At 49.1% G+C, this 23628-nt stretch overlaps 1 protein-coding gene across 1 annotated transcript in view; it reads right to left on the reverse strand.

The window, feature by feature from the left end:
- The window catches only part of LOC138274391 (mortality factor 4-like protein 1), a gene marked incomplete at its 3' end in the record, with an annotated part of 291700 nt that overhangs the window by 35713 nt on the left and 232359 nt on the right, over positions 1 to 23628 (reverse strand). The window contains exon 11 of the mRNA XM_069218984.1: positions 2485 to 2573. Within this exon, the coding sequence (XP_069075085.1) occupies positions 2485 to 2573 (89 nt within the window). The remainder of the gene's footprint in view (positions 1 to 2484; positions 2574 to 23628) is intronic.

Raw genomic sequence — 23628 nt, forward strand, 5'->3', positions numbered from 1 at the left:
CCAAAACGCATAGGCTTCAGTGGAGAAGGGGGTGCCCTGGTTCCAGTCTGCCAGCAGGTAAGTACCCGCGTCTTCAGAGGGCAGACCAGGGGGGTTTTGTAGGGCACCGGGGGGGGGGGGGGGGGGGGGGGGGGGCACACCAAGGGGTCTCTTCAGCAATGCAGGCAGGCAAGGGGGGGCTCCTCGGGGTAGCCACTACCTGGGCAAGGGAGAGGGCCACCTGGGGGTCGCTCCTGCACTGGATGTCGGATCCTTCAGGTCCTGGGGGCTGCGGGTGCAGTGTCCCTACCAGGCGTCGGGTTCTTAGAAGCAGGCAGTCGGGGTCAGGGGGAGCCTCGGAATTCCCTCTGCAGGCGTCGCTGTGGGGGCTAAGGGGGGGGGGGGGCTCTGGCTACTCACGGTCTCGCAGTCGCCGGGGAGTCCTCCCTGAAGTGATTGTTCTCCACAAGTCGAGCCGGGGGCGTTGGGTGCAGAGTGCCAAGTCTGACGCTTCCAGCGGGAAACACAAGTTGTTTCAAAGTTTCTTCTTTGTTGCAAAGTTGCAGTCTTTGGTGAACAGAGCCGCTGTCCTCTGGAGTTCTTGGTCCTTCTAGATGCAGGGCAGTCCTCTGAGGCTTCAGAGGTCACTGGTCCCTGTGGAAAGCGTCGCTGGAGCAGTGTCTTTAGAAGTGGGGAGACAGGCCGGTAGAGCTGGGGCCAAAGCAGTTGGTGTCTCCGTCTTCTCTGCAGGGTTTTTCAGCTTAGCAGTCCTCTTCTTCTTAGGTTGCAGGAATCTGAGTTCCTAGGTTCTGGGGAGCCCCTAAATACTGAATTTAGGGGTGTGTTTAGGTCTGTGGTGGGGGGGGTTAGTAGCCAATGGCTACTAGCCCAGAGAGTGGCTACACCCTCTTTGTGCCCCCTCCCCGAGGGGAGGGGGGCACATCCCTAATCCTATTGGGGGAATCCTCCATCTGCAAGATGGAGGATTTCTAAAAGTCAGAGTCACCTCAGCTCAGGACACCTTAGGGGCTGTCCTGACTGTCCAGTGACTCCTCCTGGTTTCTCATTATCTCCTCCGGCCTTGCCGCCAAAAGTGGGGCTGTGGCCGGAGGGGGCGGGCAACTCCACTAGCTGGAGTGCCCTGGGGTGCTGTAACTAAGGGGGTGAGCCTTTGAGGTTCACCGCCAGGTGTTACAGTTCCTGCAGGGGGAAGTGATAAGCATCTCCACCCAGTACAGGCTTTGTTACTAGCCACAGAGTGACAAAGGCACTCTCCCCATGTGGCCAGCAACATGTCTGGAGTGTGGCAGGCTGCTAAAAACCAGTCAGCCTACACTGGTAGTCGGTTAAGGTGTCAGGGGGCACCTCTAAGGTGCCCTCTGTGGTGTATGTTACAATAAAATGTACACTGGCATCAGTGTGCATTTATTGTGCTGAGAAGTTTGATACCAAACTTCACAGTTTTCAGTGTAGCCATTATGGTGCTGTGGAGTTCGTGCATGACAGACTCTCAGACCATATACTCTTATGGCTACCCTGCACTTACAATGTTTAAGGTTTTGCTTAGACACTGTAGGGGCATAGTGCTCATGCACTTATGCCCTCACCTATGGTATAGTGCACCCTGCCTTAGGGCTGTAAGGTCTGCTAGAGGGGTGACTTATCTATACCTGTAGGCAGTGTGAGGTTGGCATGGCACCGAGGGGAGTGCCATGTCGACTTGGTCTTTTTATCCCCACTAGCACACACAAGCTGGTAAGCAGTGTGTCTGTGCTGAGTGAGGGTTCCCCAGGGTGGCATAAGATATGCTGCAGCCCTTAGAGACCTTCCCTGGCATCAGGGCCCTTGGTACCAGTTACAAGGGACTTAACTGGATGCCAGGGTGTGCCAATTGTGGAAACAAAAGTACAGGTTAGGAAAAGAACACTGGTGCTGGGGCCTGGTTAGCAGGCCTCAGCACACTTTCAAATCAAAACTTAGCATCAGCAAAGGCAAAAGGTCAGGGGGTAACCATGCCAAGGAGGCATTTCCTTACAACTACTGCCTATACAGTATTTTGCATGTCTCCTAGACAAGTCTTGACTGCTCATCCACAGATACCTCTAGAGAACCATGGCTTTCTAGACACTGTCTACAGCTCACTAATAGAGGATACCTGGTGATAATACAATAGGTGCTCACCACGCATCAGGGCCAGCTTCCTACAGAAGTTATTGTGAAAGTACAACTTATACAGGAAATAGCTTTTACATTCAGAAAGCCAAATCATTCTAGAAAGCAGTGTCAAGCATTGGTATAAGAGGGAAGGAGAAACACCAGATTTTCAGGTTAACCTAATGCAAATACAGGGCATTTTGTTGTACAATGTAGCTACAATCTCTTGTTTAACTGAAAATATTGTGCAGCACAGCACAATTGTTTTTAATAAGCAAGTGATGCCAAATAAAAAAAAAATATATATATATATATATATATATTGCAGTGGTTCACAGTGTTTTAACTTACTTGCTGTCTGTGTTGCCTCGCGATTTCTTGTAATTTGCATAATCCTCCAAAATGGCATCAACACTTTTTTTGGCAGGGAGATAGAAAAGCTGCAGTGGACAAGACAAATTAATTTAAAATATGCATCTACCTAGTAAACTGAAATACATAAAATATTGTCACGATTCAGTGTAACTCCTTGTGCTATAAACCAAGGCAAACATACCAAGATCCTCCACACCAACCAACGGTACTGCCACAACACTAAACATTCTCACTATGAAAATAAACTTCTATCATGAAAGCCGGGTAGTACACGCTGATCGGCCAATCTTTCAAAATCCTCAACTACATAATGGTTTCTCTTTTAAAAACTTTAAACTTGATCACAAATAATCTTGGGTTATTGAAGCTGGAATCCAATGAACGGTCAGTCTCCAACCCATTGCAAGTCCTCCCAAGCCCACTGAAGGAACCATTTGTAAGTCCAGGCCCCTCAACAACAAAGCTGTCCTGTTCAGAGTCTCCCTCGAAAAAGGCATGGAAGATCATGAACACAACTGGATAGTAAAGAAGACAGAGCCAGGTTGGAGTCCCCAATACATACAACTGCGTTCAAGAGGAGAATCACAGCTGTACCTAAGAAAGAGCATAAACCAGAACAACCTGATTGAAATAAATACTATGACTACTACACGTGTGATGTGGCAAACCAAGCTTAAATGCTTTCTCCACAAATACAGGTCGGCACCAAAAGCAGCCTAGTAATAGCTGAAGTTTTTATTTAACAGAACTTGTTTTTATTCTTCACAGAAAACAGATTAAAGATTCCTCACATCCAAAATTAGTATTGTTGGTCCTACAAGGCTTCTCCTTCATCCACCTAAACAGATGAGACAAGACTAGGGGCTGAGAAGCAATGTTACAATTAAAGTTTACCAAAAGCAAAGTAAAAAAACAACATATCCTCTGAATGCCTATCAGTGGAAATAGAACTGACACTAATGCTACGTAAATAATCCATTATGTCTTAGAGAACAAAGATTCGCCAAACGCATGATCAGTTTAAAAAAGGGGCAAGCAGAAGAACCCAGCAATTTCTATTGGCAATCTTACCCAAATTTGCAGGTTACCCACACACTCAACGTGCATCACATTGGATAATCGTACTGCACGAGAGGGTATTCTGAAGACTGATTCAACAGTCCCTGTAGAGAGAATAAAATACACTCCCCACCCAAGGAAGTGGAGTTGTTAGAGGGGAGCTGGAAGAATTAAGAACCCCAAGAGGTGAGTGTAAGGAAATGCCTCCTTGGCATGGTTGCCCCCTGACTTTTTGCCTTTGCTGATGCTATGTTTACAATTGAAAGTGTGCTGAGGCCTGCTAACCAGGCCCCAGCACCAGTGTTCTTTCCCTAACCTGTACTTTTGTATCCACAATTGGCAGACCCTGGCATCCAGATAAGTCCCTTGTAACTGGTACTTCTAGTACCAAGGGCCCTGATGCCAAGGAAGGTCTCTAAGGGCTGCAGCATGTCTTATGCCACCCTGGAGACCTCTCACTCAGCACAGACACCCTGCTTGCCAGCTTGTGTGTGCTAGTGAGGACAAAACGAGTAAGTCGACATGGCACTCCCCTCAGGGTGCCATGCCAGCCTCTCACTGCCTATGCAGTATAGGTAAGACACCCCTCTAGCAGGCCTTACAGCCCTAAGGCAGGGTGCACTATACCATAGGTGAGGGTACCAGTGCATGAGCATGGTACCCCTACAGTGTCTAAACAAAACCTTAGACGTAAGTGCAGGGTAGCCATAAGAGTATATGGTCTGGGAGTTTGTCAAACACGAACTCCACAGCACCATAATGGCTACACTGAAAACTGGGAAGTTTGGTATCAAACTTCTCAGCACAATAAATGCACACTGATGCCAGTGTACATTTTATTGTAAAATACACCCCAGAGGGCACCTTAGAGGTGCCCCCTGAAACTTAACCGACTATCTGTGTAGGCTGACTAGTTTTAGCAGCCTGCCACAAACCGAGACATGTTGCTGGCCCCATGGGGAGAGTGCCTTTGTCACTCTGAGGCCAGTAACAAAGCCTGCACTGGGTGGAGATGCTAACACCTCTCCCAGGCAGGAATTGACACACCTGGCGGTGAGCCTCAAAGGCTCACCTCCTTTGTGCCAACCCAGCAGGACACTCCAGCTAGTGGAGTTGCCCGCCCCCTCCGGCCAGGCCCCACTTTTGGCGGCAAGGCCGGAGAAAATAATGAGAAAAACAAGGAGGAGTCACTGGCCAGTCAGGACAGCCCCTAAGGTGTCCTGAGCTGAGGTGACTCTAACTTTTAGAAATCCTCCATCTTGCAGATGGAGGATTCCCCCAATAGGGTTAGGATTGTGACCCCCTCCCCTTGGGAGGAGGCACAGAGAGGGTGTACCCACCCTCAGGGCTAGTAGCCATTGGCTACTAACCCCCCAGACCTAAACACGCCCTTAAATTTAGTATTTAAGGGCTACCCTGAACCCTAGAAAATTAGATTCCTGCAACTACAAGAAGAAGGACTGCCTAGCTGAAAAACCCCTGCAGAGGAAGACCAGAAGACGACAACTGCCTTGGCTCCAGAAACTCACCGGCCTGTCTCCTGCCTTCCAAAGATCCTGCTCCAGCGACGCCTTCCAAAGGGACCAGCGACCTCGACATCCTCTGAGGACTGCCCCTGCTTCGAAAAGACAAGAAACTCCCGAGGACAGCGGACCTGCTCCAAGAAAGGCTGCAACTTTGTTTCCAGCAGCCTTGAAAGAACCCTGCAAGCTCCCCGCAAGAAGCGTGAGACTTGCAACACTGCACCCGGCGACCCCGACTCGGCTGGTGGAGATCCAACACCTCAGGAGGGACCCCAGGACTACTCTGATACTGTGAGTACAAAAACCTGTCCCCCCTGAGCCCCCACAGCGCTGCCTGCAGAGGGAATCCCGAGGCTTCCCCTGACCGCGACTCTTTGAATCCAAAGTCCCGACACCTGGGAGAGACCCTGCACCCGCAGCCCCCAGGACCTGAAGGACCGGACTTTCACTGGAGGAGTGACCCCCAGGAGTCCCTCCCCCTTGATCAAGTGGAGGTTTCCCCGAGGAACCCCCCCCTTGCCTGCCTGCAGCGCTGAAGAGATCCCGAGATCTCTCATAGACTAACCCTGCGAACCCGACGCTTGTTTCTACACTGCACCCGGCCGCCCCCGCGCCGCTGAGGGTGAAATTTCTGTGTGGACTTGTGTCCCCCCCGGTGCCCTACAAAACCCCCCTGGTCTGCCCTCCGAAGACGCGGGTACTTACCTGCAAGCAGACCGGAACCGGGGCACCCCCTTCTCTCCATTCTAGCCTATGTGTTTTGGGCACCACTTTGAACTCTGCACCTGACCGGCCCTGAGCTACTGGTGTGGTGACTTTGGGGTTGCTCTGAACCCCCAACGGTGGGCTACCTTGGACCAAGAACTAAGCCCTGTAAGTGTCTTACTTACCTGGTTAACCTAACAAATACTTACCTCCCCTAGGAACTGTGAAAATTGCACTAAGTGTCCACTTTTAAAACAGCTATTTGTCAATAACTTGTAAAGTATACATGCAATTTTGATGATTTGAAGTTCCTAAAGTACTTACCTGCAATACCTTTCGAATGAGATATTACATGTAGAATTTGAACCTGTGGTTCTTAAAATAAACTAAGAAAAGATATTTTTCTATATAAAAACCTATTGGCTGGATTTGTCTCTGAGTGTGTGTACCTCATTTATTGTCTATGTGTATGTACAACAAATGCTTAACACTACTCCTTGGATAAGCCTATTGCTCGACCACACTACCACAAAATAGAGCATTAGTATTATCTCTTTTTACCACTATTTTACCTCTAAGGGGAACCCTTGGACTCTGTGCATGCTATTCCTTACTTTGAAATAGCACATACAGAGCCAACTTCCTACATTGGTGGATCAGCGGTGGGGTACAAGACTTTGCATTTGCTGGACTACTCAGCCAATACCTGATCACACGACAAATTCCAAAATTGTCATTAGAATGAAAATGTCACTTACCCAGTGTACATCTGTTCGTGGCATCAGTCGCAGTAGATTCGCATGTTCTGCAATAGCTCGCCATCTGGTGTTGGGCCGGAGTGTTACAAGTTGTTTTTCTTCGAAGAAGTCTTTCGAGTCACGGGACCGAGTGACTCCTCCTTTTGTCTCCATTGCGCATGGGCGTCGACTCCATCTTCGATTGTTTTTCCCCGCAGAGGGTGAGGTAGGAGTTGAATTGTAGTAATAGTGCCCATGCAATGGAGTGACTAAGTATGCACTTATTTAAGGTTGAGATGATACCTATATAAATAATTGAAGGTAACTTCCAAACTGCTACAGGCTCCCGGGGAGGCGGGTGGGCACATGCGAATCTACTGCGACTGATGCCACGAACAGATGTACACTGGGTAAGTGACATTTTCAGTTCGATGGCATCTGTCGCTGTAGATACGCATGTTCTGCAATAGACTAGTAAGCAGTTATTTCCCCAAAAGCGGTGGATCAGCCTGTAGGAGTGGAAGTAGTCTGAAATAATGTCCTTAATACAGCTTGACCTACTGTGGCTTGTTGTGCGGATAACACGTCTACACAGTAGTGCTTGGTGAATGTGTGAGGCGTAGACCATGTGGCTGCCTTACATATTTCTTGCATTGGGATGTTTCCTAGAAAGGCCATGGTAGCACCTTTCTTTCTGGTTGAGTGTGCCCTTGGTGTAATGGGCAGCTGTCGTTTAGCTTTAAGGTAGCAGATTTGGATGCATTTAACTATCCATCTGGCTATACCTTGTTTTGAAATTGGGTTTCCTGCATGAGGTTTTTGAAATGCAATAAAGAGTTGTTTAGTCTTTCTGATGTTCTTTGTTCTGTCAATGTAATACATTAATGCTCTTTTGACATCTAATGTATGTAGTGCCCTTTCAGCTACGGTATCTGGCTGTGGAAAGAACACCGGAAGTTCCACTGTTTGATTTAGATGGAACGGTGAAATAACCTTTGGCAAAAATTTAGGATTGGTCCTTAGGACGACTTTATTTTTGTGTAGTTGTATAAAAGGTTCCTGTACAGTAAACGCCTGAATCTCGCTTACTCTTCTCAGGGAAGTAATGGCGATGAGAAATGCCACCTTCCAGGTTAGGAACTGTATGTCGCAGGAGTGCATGGGTTCAAAAGGTGGACCCATAAGTCTAGTTAGGACAACATTTAGGTTCCATGAAGGAACAGGTAGTGTTCTTGGTGGTATAATTCTCCTAAGGCCCTCCATGAATGCTTTAATGACTGGTATTTTATATAGGGAAGTTGAATAGGTAGTCTGCAGGTATGCAGATATTGCTGCAAGGTGAATCTTAATGGAAGAGAAAGCTAGGTTAGATTTTTGTAAGTGAAGCAAGTAACCCACTACATGTTCTGGAGTTGTGTGTAATGGTTGTATTTGATTAATATGGCAGTAGCAAACAAACCTCTTCCATTTACTTGCATAGCAGTGCCTGGTGGATGGCCTTCTTGCTTGTTTTATGACTTCCATACATTCTTGGGTAAGTTGTAAGTGCCCGAATTCTAGGATTTCAGGAGCCAGATTGCTAGATTCAGCGATGCTGGATCTGGGTGTCTGATCTTTTGGTTGTGCTGCGTCAACAGATCTGGCCTGTTGGGCAATTTGATGCAGGGTACCACTGATAGGTCTAGCAGCGTTGTGTACCAGGGTTGCCTTGCCCAAGTTGGTGCTATCAATATGAGTTTGAGTTTGCTTTGACTGAGTTTGTTTACCAGGTAAGGAAGGAGAGGGAGAGGAGGAAAAGCGTAAGCAAATATCCCTGACCAGTTCATCCATAGGGCATTGCCTTGGGATTGTTTGTGTGGGTATCTGGATGCGAAGTTTTGGCATTTTGCGTTCTCCCTTGTCGCAAACAAGTCTATCTGAGGTGTTCCCCAGAGTTTGAAATAAGTGTTCAGTATTTGGGGGTGAATTTCCCATTCGTGGACCTGTTGGTGATCTCGAGAGAGATTGTCTGCGAGTTGATTTTGTATCCCTGGTATAAACTGTGCAATTAGGCGAATTTGGTTGTGAATTGCCCAATGCCAAATTTTTTGTGCTAACAGGCTTAACTGCGTGGAGTGCGTCCCTCCCTGCTTGTTTAGATAATACATTGTTGTCATGTTGTCTGTTTTGACGAGAATGTATTTGTGAACTATTATTGGTTGGAAAGCTTTTAGTGCTTGAAAAACTGCAAGAAGTTCTAGGTGATTGATATGCAGTTTTGTTTGATGTACGTTCCATTGTCCTTGTATGCTGTGTTGATCGAGGTGTGCTCCCCACCCTGTCATGGAAGCATCTGTTGTTATTACGTATTGTGGCACTGGGCCTTGGAAAGGCCGCCCCTTGTTTAAATTTATGTTGTTCCACCACAGAAGCGAGAGGTAAGTTTGGCGGTCTATTAACACCAGATCTAGAAGGTGACCCTGTGCTTGAGACCACTGTGATGCTAGGCATTGTTGTAAGGGCCTCATGTGCAGTCTTGCGTTTGGGACAATGGCTATGCATGATGACATCATGCCTAGGAGTTGTAATACCATCTTTGCTTGTATCTTTTGTGTTGGATACATGCGTTGTATGATGGTGTTGAAATTTTGAATTCTTTGTGGACTTGGAGTGGCTACTCCTTTTGATGTGTCTATTATGGCTCCCAGGTATTGTTGTACCTTGCGTGGCAGAATTTTGGATTTTGTGAAATTGACGGTGAACCCTAGTTTGAAGAGGGTTTGTATGATATGATTTGTGTGATTTGAGCACTCTATTAACGAATGGGCCTTGATTAGCCAGTCGTCTAGATATGGGAACACATGTATTTGCTGCCTTCTGATGTGTGCAGCGACTACCGCTAGACATTTGGTAAAGACTCTTGGTGCGGTTGTTAATCCGAAAGGCAGTACCTTGAATTGGTAATGTATTCCTTTGAATACAAACCTTAGGTATTTCCTGTGCGATGGGTGTATTGGTATATGGAAATAAGCATCCTTGAGGTCTAAAGTTGCCATGTAGTCGTGCAGCTTTAGCAATGGCAATACTTCTTGTAGTGTGACCATGTGGAAGTGGTCTGATTTGATGAAAGTGTTGACTACTCTGAGGTCTAGGATTGGTCTCAGTGTTTTGTCCTTCTTTGGTATCAGAAAGTACAGTGAGTAAACTCCTGTGTTTATTTGTGTGTTTGGCACTAATTCGATTGCATTCTTTTGCAATAGTGCCTGCACTTCTATCTCTAGGAGATTGGAATGGTGTGTTGTTAAATTTTGTGCTTTTGGTGGTATGTTTGGAGGGAACTGTAGAAATTCTATGCAGTAACCATGTTGGATAATTGCTAGAACCCAAGTGTCTGTAGTGATTTTCTCCCATGCTCTGTAATAATGACCTATTCGTCCCCCCACTGGTGTTGTGTGGAGGGGGTGAGTGACATGTGAGTCACTGTTTAGTAGTAGGGGTTTTGGGGCTTTGGAATCTTCCTCTATTTCTAGGGAATTGCCCTCCTCTATATTGTCCCCGAAAACCTCCTCTATACTGTCCTTGGTAACTGGACGGTGTGGCTTGTGAGGTGCTGGCTTGTGTGCTTTGACCCCGAAACCCCCCTCGAAAGGGCGTTTTACGGAATGAGCTGTAATTCCCTCTGCTCTGCGGGGAGTAGAGTGCGCCCATGGCTTTGGCAGTGTCCGTATCTTTTTTGAGTTTCTCAATCGCTGTGTCCACTTCTGGACCGAACAGTTCTTTTTCATTAAAAGGCATATTGAGAACTGCTTGTTGAATCTCTGGTTTAAATCCAGACGTTCGGAGCCATGCATGCCTTCTGATAGTTACAGATGTATTAATTGTCCGTGCAGCTGTATCTGCAGCGTCCATGGAGGAGCGGATCTGGTTGTTGGAGATGGCCTGTCCCTCCTCAACCACTTGTTTTGCCCTATTTTGGAAGTCTTTGGGCAGATGTTCAATGAGATGTTGCATCTCGTCCCAGTGGGCTCTGTCATAGCGCGCAAGTAGTGCCTGGGAGTTCGCGATGCGCCACTGGTTTGCAGCTTGTGCTGCGACTCTCTTACCAGCTGCATCAAACTTGCGGCTTTCTTTATCTGGGGGTGGTGCATCTCCAGATGTGTGAGAGTTGGCCCTTTTCCTAGCTGCTCCTACAACAACAGAGTCTGGTGGCAGCTGTGTTGTGATGAAAGCCGGGTCCGTAGGAGGCGGCTTATACTTTTTTTCCACCCTTGGTGTGATTGCCCTACTTTTGACCGGGTCCTTAAATATGTCTTTTGCGTGCCGGAGCATACCAGGGAGCATAGGCAGGCTTTGGTAGGAGCTGTGGGTGGAGGAGAGTGTGTTGAACAAGAAATCATCCTCGACCTGTTCTGAGTGGAGGCTTACGTTGTGAAATTGTGCTGCTCTAGCCACCACCTGAGAGTACGCGGTGCTGTCTTCTGGTGGAGATGGTTTTGTAGGGTATGCCTCTGGGCTGTTATCTGACACTGGGGCGTCGTATAGGTCCCATGCGTCCTGGTCTTGGTCACCCTGGCTCATGGTGGTGTGAGCTGGGGAGTGTGATGGCGTTTGTGCTGGTGAAACGTTAATCACGGGCGGAGGAGAGGGTGGTGGTGTAACTCTTTTCACCACTTTTGGTTGTGGTGCTTGTTCCGTCTGGAACTCCAACCTTCTCTTTCTCCTAATGGGGGGAAGGGTGCTTATTTTTCCTGTCCCCTGCTGAATGAAGATACGCTTTTGCGTATGGTCCGCATCAGTTGCTTGTAGCTCTTCCTCAAACCTATGCTTCTGCATTTGGGAGGTTAGCGAGTGCTCTTCTGTATAAGAGCCTGAAGCTGGGTCGCTTGCAGTTTGTTTCGGCATCGAAACTTTGTCTGCGTGTTTTTTCGGCTCCGAGGTGACTTTTTTCCTTTTCGGGGCCGAAACCTCTCGGCGTCGATCTGTTTCGGTGCCGCTGTCTCGGCGTCGAGCCGTGTCCACACCGGCATCTCGGTGTCGAGGCTTGTCTCCAGCACTTTCTCGGTCCCGAGAAGGCTGCGTGCCGGTGTCTCGACCGGAGTCGGACGATCTCGGCACTGTTTGGGCCTTTTTCGGTGCCGACGGTCGGTCACCGATTTTATGGGTTGAGCCATGGCCTGGTGGCAGTGGCGTCCCCTGGGCCTTGTAAATGTTTCTTTGTGTGGTTTTCGACGTCTTACTCACGGTTTGTGTATCGTCGAATCCTTCGGAGTCTGAGTCTTGGATCGAGAAGGTACCTTCCTCTTCCTGTTCCTCGAACTCCCGTCGGGCTGTCGGTGCGGACGCCATTTGAAGTCTTCTGGCTCGACGGTCTCGGAGTGTTTTTCGGGACCGGAACGCACGACAGGCCTCGCAGGTGTCTTCGCTGTGCTCAGGTGACAGGCACAGGTTGCAGACCAAGTGTTGGTCTGTGTAGGGGTATTTATTGTGGCATTTGGGGCAGAAACGGAACGGGGTCCGTTCCATCGGCGTTCTTCAGCACGCGGTCGGGCCGACCAGGCCCCGACGGAGGATCGAAAAACTACCCCGAAGGGCACCGGAGCTCTTCGATCTTCGATGCGGTGTTGAATCTAAGTACGCCGATCCCGAACGCAACAATACCGACGAAAATCTTCCGAAATTAACTATTTTTTCTGTTCCGAAACTCGGAGCGACAGGAACACGTCCGAACCCGATGGCGGAAAAAAAACAATCGAAGATGGAGTCGACGCCCATGCGCAATGGAGACAAAAGGAGGAGTCACTCGGTCCCGTGACTCGAAAGACTTCTTCGAAGAAAAACAACTTGTAACACTCCGGCCCAACACCAGATGGCGAGCTATTGCAGAACATGCGTATCTACAGCGACAGATGCCATCGAACATTGATTTTTGCAATTTGAAAAGTTTTCTAAATTCTTAAAAGACCTGCTAGGGCCTTGTGTTAGATCCTGTTTAGCATTTCTTTTAGAGTTTAAAAGTTTGTAAAAGTTTGAATTAGATTCTAGAACCAGTTGTAGATTCTTAAAAAGTATTCCAACTTTTAGAAGCAAAATGTCTAGCACAGATGTGACTGTGGTGGAACTCGACACCACACCTGTAAGGAAATGCCTCCTTGGCATGGTTGCCCCCTGACTTTTTGCCTTTGCTGATGCTATGTTTACAATTGAAAGTGTGCTGAGGCCTGCTAACCAGGCCCCAGCACCAGTGTTCTTTCCCTAACCTGTACTTTTGTATCCACAATTGGCAGACCCTGGCATCCAGATAAGTCCCTTGTAACTGGTACTTCTAGTACCAAGGGCCCTGATGCCAAGGAAGGTCTCTAAGGGCTGCAGCATGTCTTATGCCACCCTGGAGACCTCTCACTCAGCACAGACACACTGCTTGCCAGCTTGTGTGTGCTAGTGAGGACAAAACGAGTAAGTCGACATGGCACTCCCCTCAGGGTGCCATGCCAGCCTCTCACTGCCTATGCAGTATAGGTAAGACACCCCTCTAGCAGGCCTTACAGCCCTAAGGCAGGGTGCACTATACCATAGGTGAGGGTACCAGTGCATGAGCATGGTACCCCTACAGTGTCTAAACAAAACCTTAGACATTGTAAGTGCAGGGTAGCCATAAGAGTATATGGTCTGGGAGTCTGTCAAACACGAACTCCACAGCACCATAATGGCTACACTGAAAACTGGGAAGTTTGGTATCAAACTTCTCAGCACAATAAATGCACACTGATGCCAGTGTACATTTTATTGTAAAATACACCACAGAGGGCACCTTAGAGGTGCCCCCTGAAACTTAACCGACTATCTGTGTAGGCTGACTAGTTTTAGCAGCCTGCCACAAACCGAGACATGTTGCTGGCCCCATGGGGAGAGTGCCTTTGTCACTCTGAGGCCAGTAACAAAGCCTGCACTGGGTGGAGATGCTAACACCTCTCCCAGGCAGGAATTGTCACACCTGGCGGTGAGCCTCAAAGGCTCACCTCCTTTGTGCCAACCCAGCAGGACACTCCAGCTAGTGGAGTTGCCCGCCCCCTCCGGCCAGGCCCCACTTTTGGCGGCAAGGCCGGAGAAGATAATGAGAATAACAAGGAGGAGTCACTGGCCAGTCAGGACAGCCCCTAAGGTGTCCTGAGCTGAGGTGACTCTAACTTTTAGAAATCCTCCATCTTGCAGATGGAGGATTCCCCCAATAGGGTTAGGATTGTGACCCCCTCCCCTTGGGAGGAGGCACAAAGAGGGTGTACCCACCCTCAGGGCTAGTAGCCATTGGCTACTAACCCCCCAGACCTAAACACACCCTTAAATTTAGTATTTAAGGGCTACCCTGAACCCTAGAAAATTAGATTCCTGCAACTACAAGAAGAAGGACTGCCCAGCTGAAAACCCCTGCAGCGGAAGACCAGAAGACGACAACTGCCTTGGCTCCAGAAACTCACCGGCCTGTCTCCTGCCTTCCAAAGATCCTGCTCCAGCGACGCCTTCCAAAGGGACCAGCGACCTCGACATCCTCTGAGGACTGCCCCTACTTCGAAAAGACAAGAAACTCCCGAGGACAGCGGACCTGCTCCAAGAAAGGCTGCAACTTTGTTTCCAGCAGCTTTGAAAGAACCCTGCAAGCTCCCCGCAAGAAGCGTGAGACTTGCAACACTGCACCCGGCGACCCCGACTCGGCTGGTGGAGATCCAACACCTCAGGAGGGACCCCAGGACTACTCTGATACTGTGAGTACCAAAACCTGTCCCCCCTGAGCCCCCACAGCGCCGCCTGCAGAGGGAATCCCGAGGCTTCCCCTGACCGCGACTCTTTGAATCCAAAAGTCCCGACGCCTGGGAGAGACCCTGCACCCGCAGCCCCCAGGACCTGAAGGACCGGACTTTCACTGGAGAAGTGACCCCCAGGAGTCCCTCTCCCTTGCCCAAGTGGAGGTTTCCCCGAGGAACCCACCCCTTTCCTGCCTGCAGCGCTGAAGAGATCCCGAGATCTCTCATAGACTAACATTGCGAACCCGACGCCTGTTCCTACACTGCACCCGGCCGCCCCCGCGCTGCTGAGGGTGAAATTTCTGTGTGGACTTGTGTCCCCCCCGGTGCCCTACAAAACCCCCCTGGTCTGCCCTCCGAAGACGCGGGTACTTACCTGCAAGCAGACCGGAACCGGGGCACCCCCTTCTCTCCATTCTAGCCTATGTGTTTTGGGCACCACTTTGAACTCTGCACCTGACCGGCCCTGAGCTGCTGGTGTGGTGACTTTGGGGTTGCTCTGAACCCCCAACGGTGGGCTACCTTGGACCAAGAACTGAACCCTGTAAGTGTCTTACTTACCTGGTAAAACTAACAAAAACTTACCTCCCCCAGGAACTGTGAAAATTGCACTAAGTGTCCACTTTTAAAACAGCTATTTGTCAATAACTTGTAAAGTATACAAGCAATTTTTATGATTTGAAGTTCCTAAAGTACTTACCTGCAATACCTTTCGAATGAGATATTACATGTAGAATTTGAACCTGTGGTTCTTAAAATAAACTAAGAAAAGATATTTTTCTATATAAAAACCTATTGGCTGGATTTGTCTCTGAGTGTGTGTACCTCATTTATTGTCTATGTGTATGTACAACAAATGCTTAACACTACTCCTTGGATAAGCCTACTGCTCGACCACACTACCACAAAATAGAGCATTAGTATTATCTATTTTTACCACTATTTTACCTCTAAGGGGAACCCTTGGACTCTGTGCATGCTATTCCTTACTTTGAAATAGCACATACAGAGCCAACTTCCTACAACACCTTACCTCCATCTTAAGATGAGGGAGCTAAGGTCACTCTGTAAAATAAAGAAAATAACAATGGGCCCCAAACCTACCAAAATACAGCTCCAGGAGCTTTTGGCAGAGTTTGAAAAGGCCAACCCCTCTGAGGGTGGCAACTCAGAGGAAGAGGATAGTGACTTGGAGGAAAATTCCCCCCTACCAGTCCTATCTAGGGAGGACAGGGTCCCTCAAACCCTGACTCCTAAAATAATAGTCAGAGATGCTGGTTCCCTCACAGGAGAGACCAACACCTCTGAAATCACTGAGGATAGCCCCAGTGAAGAGGACATCCAGTTAGCCAGGATGGCCAAAAGATTGGCTTTGGAAAGACAGATCCTAGCCATAGAGAGGGAAAGACAAGAGATGGGCCTAGGACCCATCAATGGTGGCAGCAACATAAATAGGGTCAGAGATTCTCCTGACATGTTGAAAATCCCTAAAGGGATAGTAACTAAATATGAAGATGGTGATGACATCACCAAATGGTTCACAGCTTTTGAGAGGGCTTGTGTAACCAGAAAAGTGAACAGATCTCACTGGGGTGCTCTCCTTTGGGAAATGTTCACAGGAAAGTGTAGGGATAGACTCCTCACACTCTCTGGACAAGATGCAGAATCTTATGACCTCATGAAGGGTACCCTGATTGAGGGCTTTGGATTCTCCACTGAGGAGTATAGGATTAGATTCAGGGGGGCTCAAAAATCCTCGAGCCAGACCTGGGTTGACTTTGTAGACTACTCAGTGAAAACACTAGATGGTTGGATTCAAGGCAGTGGTGTAAGTAATTATGATGGGCTGTACAATTTATTTGTGAAAGAACACCTGTTAAGTAATTGTTTCAATGATAAACTGCATCAGCATCTGGTAGACCTAGGACCAATTTCTCCCCAAGAATTGGGAAAGAAGGCGGACCATTGGGTCAAGACTAGGGTGTCCAAGACTTCCACAGGGGGTGACCAAAAGAAAGGGGTCACAAAGACTCCCCAGGGGAAGGGTGATGAGACAACCAAAACTAAAAATAGTAAAGAGTCTTCTACAGGCCCCTAAAAACCTGCACAGGAGGGTGGGCCCAGAGCCTCTTCACAAAACAATGGGTACAAGGGTAAAAACTTTGATCCCAAAAAGGCCTGGTGTCATAGCTGTAAACAGCATGGACACCAAACTGGAGACAAGGCCTGTCCCAAGAAAGGTTCCACTCCAAACTCCCATCCAGGTAACACTGGTATGGCTAGTCTCCAAGTGGGATCAACAGTGTGCCCAGAGCAAATCAGGGTCCACACTGAAGCTACTCTAGTTTCTGAGGGTGGGGTGGATTTAGCCACACTAGCTGTCTGGCCGCCTAACATGCAAAAATACAGACAGCAACTCTTAATTAATGGGACTAGAATAGAGGGCCTGAGGGATACAGGTGCCAGTGTCACCATGGTGACAGAGAAACTGGTTTCCCCTGGCCAATACCTGACTGGAAAAACTTACACAGTCACCAACGCTGACAATCAGAGAAAAGTACATCCCATGGCAATGGTTACTTTAGAATGGGGAGGGGTCAATGGCCTGAAACAGGTGGTGGTCTCCTCAAATATCCCAGTGGACTGTCTGCTTGGAAATGACCTGGAGTCCTCAGCATGGGCTGAGGTAGAACTAAAAACCCATGCAGCAATGCTGGGTATCCCTGAACTGGTGTGTGTGAAAACAAGAGCACAGTGCAAGGCACAGGGTGAACAAGTAGAGCTGGAGTCTGGAAGAATGGCCCAGCCTACCAAGAGAACAGGAAAGTCAGTTGGGAAACCAACTGCAACACAGCAAAAGAAAGGGAACCTCTCTTCTCAGGAAGAAGTTCTGCCCTCTGAGGGAACTGAGCCTTTGGAGCTTGAACCTTATCAGGTTGAGCTCTTAGGCCCAGGGGGACCCTCAAGGGAGGAGCTGTGTAAGGGACAAGAAACCTGTCCCTCTCTTGAAGGCCTTAGGCAGCAAGCTGCTGAAGAGTCCAAAGGCAAGAAAAATGGAACACATAGGGTCTATTGGGAAGATGGACTCCTGTACACTGAGGCCAGAGACCCCAAACCTGGTGCCACTAGGAGAGTGGTAGTGCCTCAGCTGTTCAGGAAGTTCATCCTAACATTGGCCCATGACATTCCCCTTGCTGGACATTTGGGACAAACCAAGACGTGGGAGAGGTTAGTCAACCACTTCTACTGGCCCAATATGTCCAACATGGTTAAGGAGTTTTGCCTCTCCTGCCCCACCTGTCAAGCCAGTGGTAAGACAGGTGGGCACCCAAAGGCCCCCCTCATTCCACTTCCAGTGGTGGGGGTTCCCTTTGAAAGAGTGGGTGTGGACATAGTTGGTCCACTGGAACCTCCCACAGCCTCAGGAAATATGTATATCCTGGTAGTAGTGGATCATGCTACCAGGTATCCTGAAGCTATTCCCCTTAGGTCGACTACTGCCCCCGCAGTAGCCAAGGCCCTCATTGGTATCTTTACCAGAGTGGGTTTCCCTAAGGAGGTGGTGTCTGACAGAGGTACCAACTTCATGTCAGCATACCTAAAGCACATGTGGAATGAGTGTGGAGTGACTTATAAATTCACTACACCATACCATCCACAAACTAATGGCTTGGTTGAGAGATTCAACAAGACATTAAAGGGCATGATCATGGGGCTCCCAGAAAAGCTCAAAAGGAGATGAGATGTCCTCTTGCCATGTCTGCTTTTCGCTTACAGAGAGGTGCCACAGAAGGGAGTAGGATTCTCACCCTTTGAACTTCTGTTTGGTCATCCTGTAAGGGGACCACTTGCCCTTGTTAAAGAAGGCTGGGAGAGACCTCTCCATGAGCCTAAACAGGACATAGTGGACTATGTACTTGGCCTTCGCTCTAGAATGGCAGAGTACATGGAAAAGGCAACCAAAAACCTTGAGGCCAGCCAACAGCTCCAGAAGTTTTGGTATGACCAAAAGGCTGCACTGGTTGAGTTCCAACCAGGGCAGAAAGTCTGGGTTCTGGAGCCTGTGGCTCCCAGGGCACTCCAGGACAAATGGAGTGGCCCTTACCCGGTACTAGAAAGGAAGAGTCAGGTCACCTACCTGGTGGACCTGGGCACAAGCAGGAGCCCCAAGAGGGTGATCCATGTGAACCGCCTTAAGCTCTTCCATGACAGGGCTGATGTCAATCTGTTGATGGTAACAGATGAGGATCAGGAGGCAGAGAGTGAACCTCTCCCTGATCTTCTGTCATCAGACCCAAAAGATGGCACAGTAGATGGAGTGATCTACTCAGACACCCTCTCTGGCCAACAGCAAGCTGATTGTAGGAGAGTCCTACAACAGTTTCCTGAACTCTTCTCCTTAACCCCTGGTCAGACACACCTGTGTACCCATGATGTGGACACAGGAGACAGCATGCCTGTCAAGAACAAAATCTTTAGACAGTCTGACCATGTTAAGGAAAGCATCAAGGTGGAAGTCCACAAGATGCTGGAATTGGGAGTAATTGAGCGCTCTGACAGCCCCTGGGCTAGCCCAGTGGTCTTAGTCCCCAAACCTCACACCAAAGATGGAAAGAAAGAGATGAGGTTTTGTGTGGACTACAGAGGGCTCAATTCTGTCACCAAGACAGATGCCCATCCAATTCCAAGAGCTGATGAGCTCATTGATAAATTAGGTGCTGCCAAATTTCTAAGTACCTTTGACTTGACAGCAGGGTACTGGCAAATACAAATGGCACCTGGAGCAAAAGAAAAGACAGCATTCTCCACACCTGATGGGCATTATCAGTTTACTGTTATGCCCTTTGGTTTAAAGAATGCCCCTGCCACCTTCCAAAGGTTGGTGAATCAAGTCCTTGCTGGCTTGGAGTCCTTTAGCACAGCTTATCTTGATGATATTGCTGTCTTTAGCTCCACCTGGCAGGATCACCTGGTCCACCTGAGGAAGGTTTTGAAGGCTCTGCAATCTGCAGGCCTCTCTATCAAGGCATCCAAATGCCAGATAGGGCAGGGAACTGTGGTTTACTTGGGCCACCTTGTAGGTGGAGGCCAAGTTCAGCCACTCCAACCCAAGATCCAGACTATTCTGGACTGGGTAGCTCCAAAAACCCAGACTCAAGTCAGGGCATTCCTTGGCTTGACTGGGTATTACAGGAGGTTTGTGAAGGGATATGGATCCATTGTGACAGCCCTCACTGAACTCACCTCCAAGAAAATGCCCAAGAAAGTGAACTGGACAGTGGAATGCCAACAGGCCTTTGACACCCTGAAACAAGCAATGTGCTCAGCACCAGTTCTAAAAGCTCCAGATTATTCTAAGCAGTTCATTGTGCAGACTGATGCCTCTGAACATGGGATAGGGGCAGTTTTGTCCCAAACAAATGATGATGGCCTTGACCAGCCTGTTGCTTTCATTAGCAGGAGGTTACTCCCCAGGGAGCAGCGTTGGAGTGCCATTGAGAGGGAGGCCTTTGCTGTGGTTTGGTCCCTGAAGAAGCTGAGACCATACCTCTTTGGGACTCACTTCCTAGTTCAAACTGACCACAGACCTCTCAAATGGCTGATGCAAATGAAAGGTGAAAATCCTAAACTGTTGAGGTGGTCCATCTCCCTACAGGGAATGGACTTTATAGTGGAACACAGACCTGGGACTGCCCATGCCAATGCAGATGGCCTTTCCAGGTTCTTCCACTTAGAAAATGAAGACTCTCTTGGGAAAGGTTAGTCTCATCCTCTTTCGTTTGGGGGGGGGGTTGTGTAAGGAAATGCCTCCTTGGCATGGTTGCCCCCTGACTTTTTGCCTTTGCTGATGCTATGTTTACAATTGAAAGTGTGCTGAGGCTTGCTAACCAGGCCCCAGCACCAGTGTTCTTTCCCTAACCTGTACTTTTGTATCCACAATTGGCAGACCCTGGCATCCAGATAAGTCCCTTGTAACTGGTACTTCTACTACCAAGGGCCCTGATGCCAAGGAAGGTCTCTAAGGGCTGCAGCATGTCTTATGCCACCCTGGAGACCTCTCACTCAGCACAGACACCCTGCTTGCCAGCTTGTGTGCGCTAGTGAGGACAAAACGAGTAAGTCGATATGGCACTCCCCTCAGGGTGCCATGCCAGCCTCTCACTGCCTATGCAGTATAGGTAAGACACCCCTCTAGCAGGCCTTACAGCCCTAAGGCAGGGTGCACTATACCATAGGTGAGGGTACCAGTGCATGAGCATGGTACCCCTACAGTGTCTAAACAAAACCTTAGACATTGTAAGTGCAGGGTAGCCATAAGAGTATATGGTCTGGGAGTTTGTCAAACACGAACTCCACAGCACCATAATGGCTACACTGAAAACTGGGAAGTTTGGTATCAAACTTCTCAGCACAATAAATGCACACTGATGCCAGTGTACATTTTATTGTAAAATACACCCCAGAGGGCACCTTAGAGGTGCCCCCTGAAACTTAACCGACTATCTGTGTAGGCTGACTAGTTTTAGCAGCCTGCCACAAACCGAGACATGTTGCTGGCCCCATGGGGAGAGTGCCTTTGTCACTCTGAGGCCAGTAACAAAGCCTGCACTGGGTGGAGATGCTAACACCTCTCCCAGGCAGGAATTGACACACCTGGCGGTGAGCCTCAAAGGCTCACCTCCTTTGTGCCAACCCAGCAGGACACTCCAGCTAGTGGAGTTGCCCGCCCCCTCCGGCCAGGCCCCACTTTTGGCGGCAAGGCCGGAGAAAATAATGAGAAAAACAAGGAGGAGTCACTGGCCAGTCAGGACAGCCCCTAAGGTGTCCTGAGCTGAGGTGACTCTGACTTTTAGAAATCCTCCATCTTGCAGATGGAGGATTCCCCCAATAGGGTTAGGATTGTGACCCCCTCCCCTTGGGAGGAGGCACAAAGAGGGTGTACCCACCCTCAGGGCTAGTAGCCATTGGCTACTAACCCCCCAGACCTAAACACGCCCTTAAATTTAGTATTTAAGGGCTACCCTGAACCCTAGAAAATTAGATTCCTGCAACTACAAGAAGAAGGACTGCCTAGCTGAAAAACCCCTGCAGAGGAAGACCAGAAGACGACAACTGCCTTGGCTCCAGAAACTCACCGGCCTGTCTCCTGCCTTCCAAAGATCCTGCTCCAGCGACGCCTTCCAAAGGGACCAGCGACCTCGACATCCTCTGAGGACTGCCCCTGCTTCGAAAAGACAAGAAACTCCCGAGGACAGCGGACCCGCTCCAAGAAAGGCTGCAACTTTGTTTCCAGCAGCCTTGAAAGAACCCTGCAAGCTCCCCGCAAGAAGCGTGAGACTTGCAACACTGCACCCGGCGACCCCGACTCGGCTGGTGGAGATCCAACACCTCAGGAGGGACCCCAGGACTACTCTGATACTGTGAGTACAAAAACCTGTCCCCCCTGAGCCCCCACAGCGCCGCCTGCAGAGGGAATCCCGAGGCTTCCCCTGACCGCGACTCTTTGAATCCAAAGTCCCGACACCTGGGAGAGACCCTGCACCCGCAGCCCCCAGGACCTGAAGGACCGGACTTTCACTGGAGGAGTGACCCCCAGGAGTCCCTCCCCCTTGATCAAGTGGAGGTTTCCCCGAGGAACCCCCCCCTTGCCTGCCTGCAGCGCTGAAGAGATCCCGAGATCTCTCATAGACTAACCCTGCGAACCCGACGCTTGTTTCTACACTGCACCCGGCCGCCCCCGCGCCGCTGAGGGTGAAATTTCTGTGTGGACTTGTGTCCCCCCCGGTGCCCTACAAAACCCCCCTGGTCTGCCCTCCGAAGACGCGGGTACTTACCTGCAAGCAGACCGGAACCGGGGCACCCCCTTCTCTCCATTCTAGCCTATGTGTTTTGGGCACCACTTTGAACTGTGCACCTGACCGGCCCTGAGCTACTGGTGTGGTGACTTTGGGGTTGCTCTGAACCCCCAACGGTGGGCTACCTTGGACCAAGAACTAAGCCCTGTAAGTGTCTTACTTACCTGGTTAACCTAACAAATACTTACCTCCCCTAGGAACTGTGAAAATTGCACTAAGTGTCCACTTTTAAAACAGCTATTTGTCAATAACTTGTAAAGTATACATGCAATTTTGATGATTTGAAGTTCCTAAAGTACTTACCTGCAATACCTTTCGAATGAGATATTACATGTAGAATTTGAACCTGTGGTTCTTAAAATAAACTAAGAAAAGATATTTTTCTATATAAAAACCTATTGGCTGGATTTGTCTCTGAGTGTGTGTACCTCATTTATTGTCTATGTGTATGTACAACAAATGCTTAACACTACTCCTTGGATAAGCCTATTGCTCGACCACACTACCACAAAATAGAGCATTAGTATTATCTCTTTTTACCACTATTTTACCTCTAAGGGGAACCCTTGGACTCTGTGCATGCTATTCCTTACTTTGAAATAGCACATACAGAGCCAACTTCCTACAGTGAGTACCTGAGTGACCCCCAGCGACCAGGAGAGCTGAGCTAAGTACCTGGTCTTTCCAAGGACTACCAGGAGGAAGAAGAAACCAAAAGGTGGATTCCGGTAGAAGAGGACCTGCAAGAGAAGGGGACAGAGTCCAGTCCACGACTGAGTGTCCAGTGGGGGGCAGGAGTCAATACCCACCCTTCTGTGGATGGAGAACCAAGTCTACAAGGGAAGAAGACCAGCTTTTGAGACCAGAAGCTGAAGGAGTCCTTGGAGCTGTGCAGATGGTGTTCCACGTCAGTTGTCGCGTCGCAGATGAGCTGTGGTGCAGAAGAACCACCAACAAGCCTTGGCAAATGCAAGAGGGGCAAAAGAAGAGTTGTAAGGTTGAATAGGACCAGCAAGGTCCAGGGGACTGGAGCCTTGAAGGGGAGTCCGAGGTGACCCTCAGCAGTCAGGAGAGCCAACATAAGCAGTCGCAGCCCCCGCAGGCAACCCACTTGCAGCAGGTAAGGCACAGTAAGTAGCAGTGAAGCAAGTCATCACACCTGAAGAGGAGTACCACATCGCTGGAGCAGCAGAGAGGAGACTGTGCTTTGCAGAGAGAAGTGTTAGGAGACAAGGCCACAGAGCGTGAAGATCCCTTGGTGCAGGAGCAAACAAGCCTTGGTAGCTGCTAGAGTCACAGTGCACAAGGTACGGTCCTGCAAGGACAGGCAAGGGCTTACCATCTCCCAAGTTGGACAGCAGACAGAGGACCAAGGGGACCACTTCAGACCAACACATGTGATGCAGTGTAAAGAAATGGCTCCCTGTTGCAGTTACCCCCCACTTTTTGCCTGATACTGATTTGA

This window comes from Pleurodeles waltl, unplaced genomic scaffold, assembly GCF_031143425.1.
Source record: "Pleurodeles waltl isolate 20211129_DDA unplaced genomic scaffold, aPleWal1.hap1.20221129 scaffold_180, whole genome shotgun sequence".
Taxonomy (NCBI): domain Eukaryota; kingdom Metazoa; phylum Chordata; class Amphibia; order Caudata; family Salamandridae; genus Pleurodeles; species Pleurodeles waltl.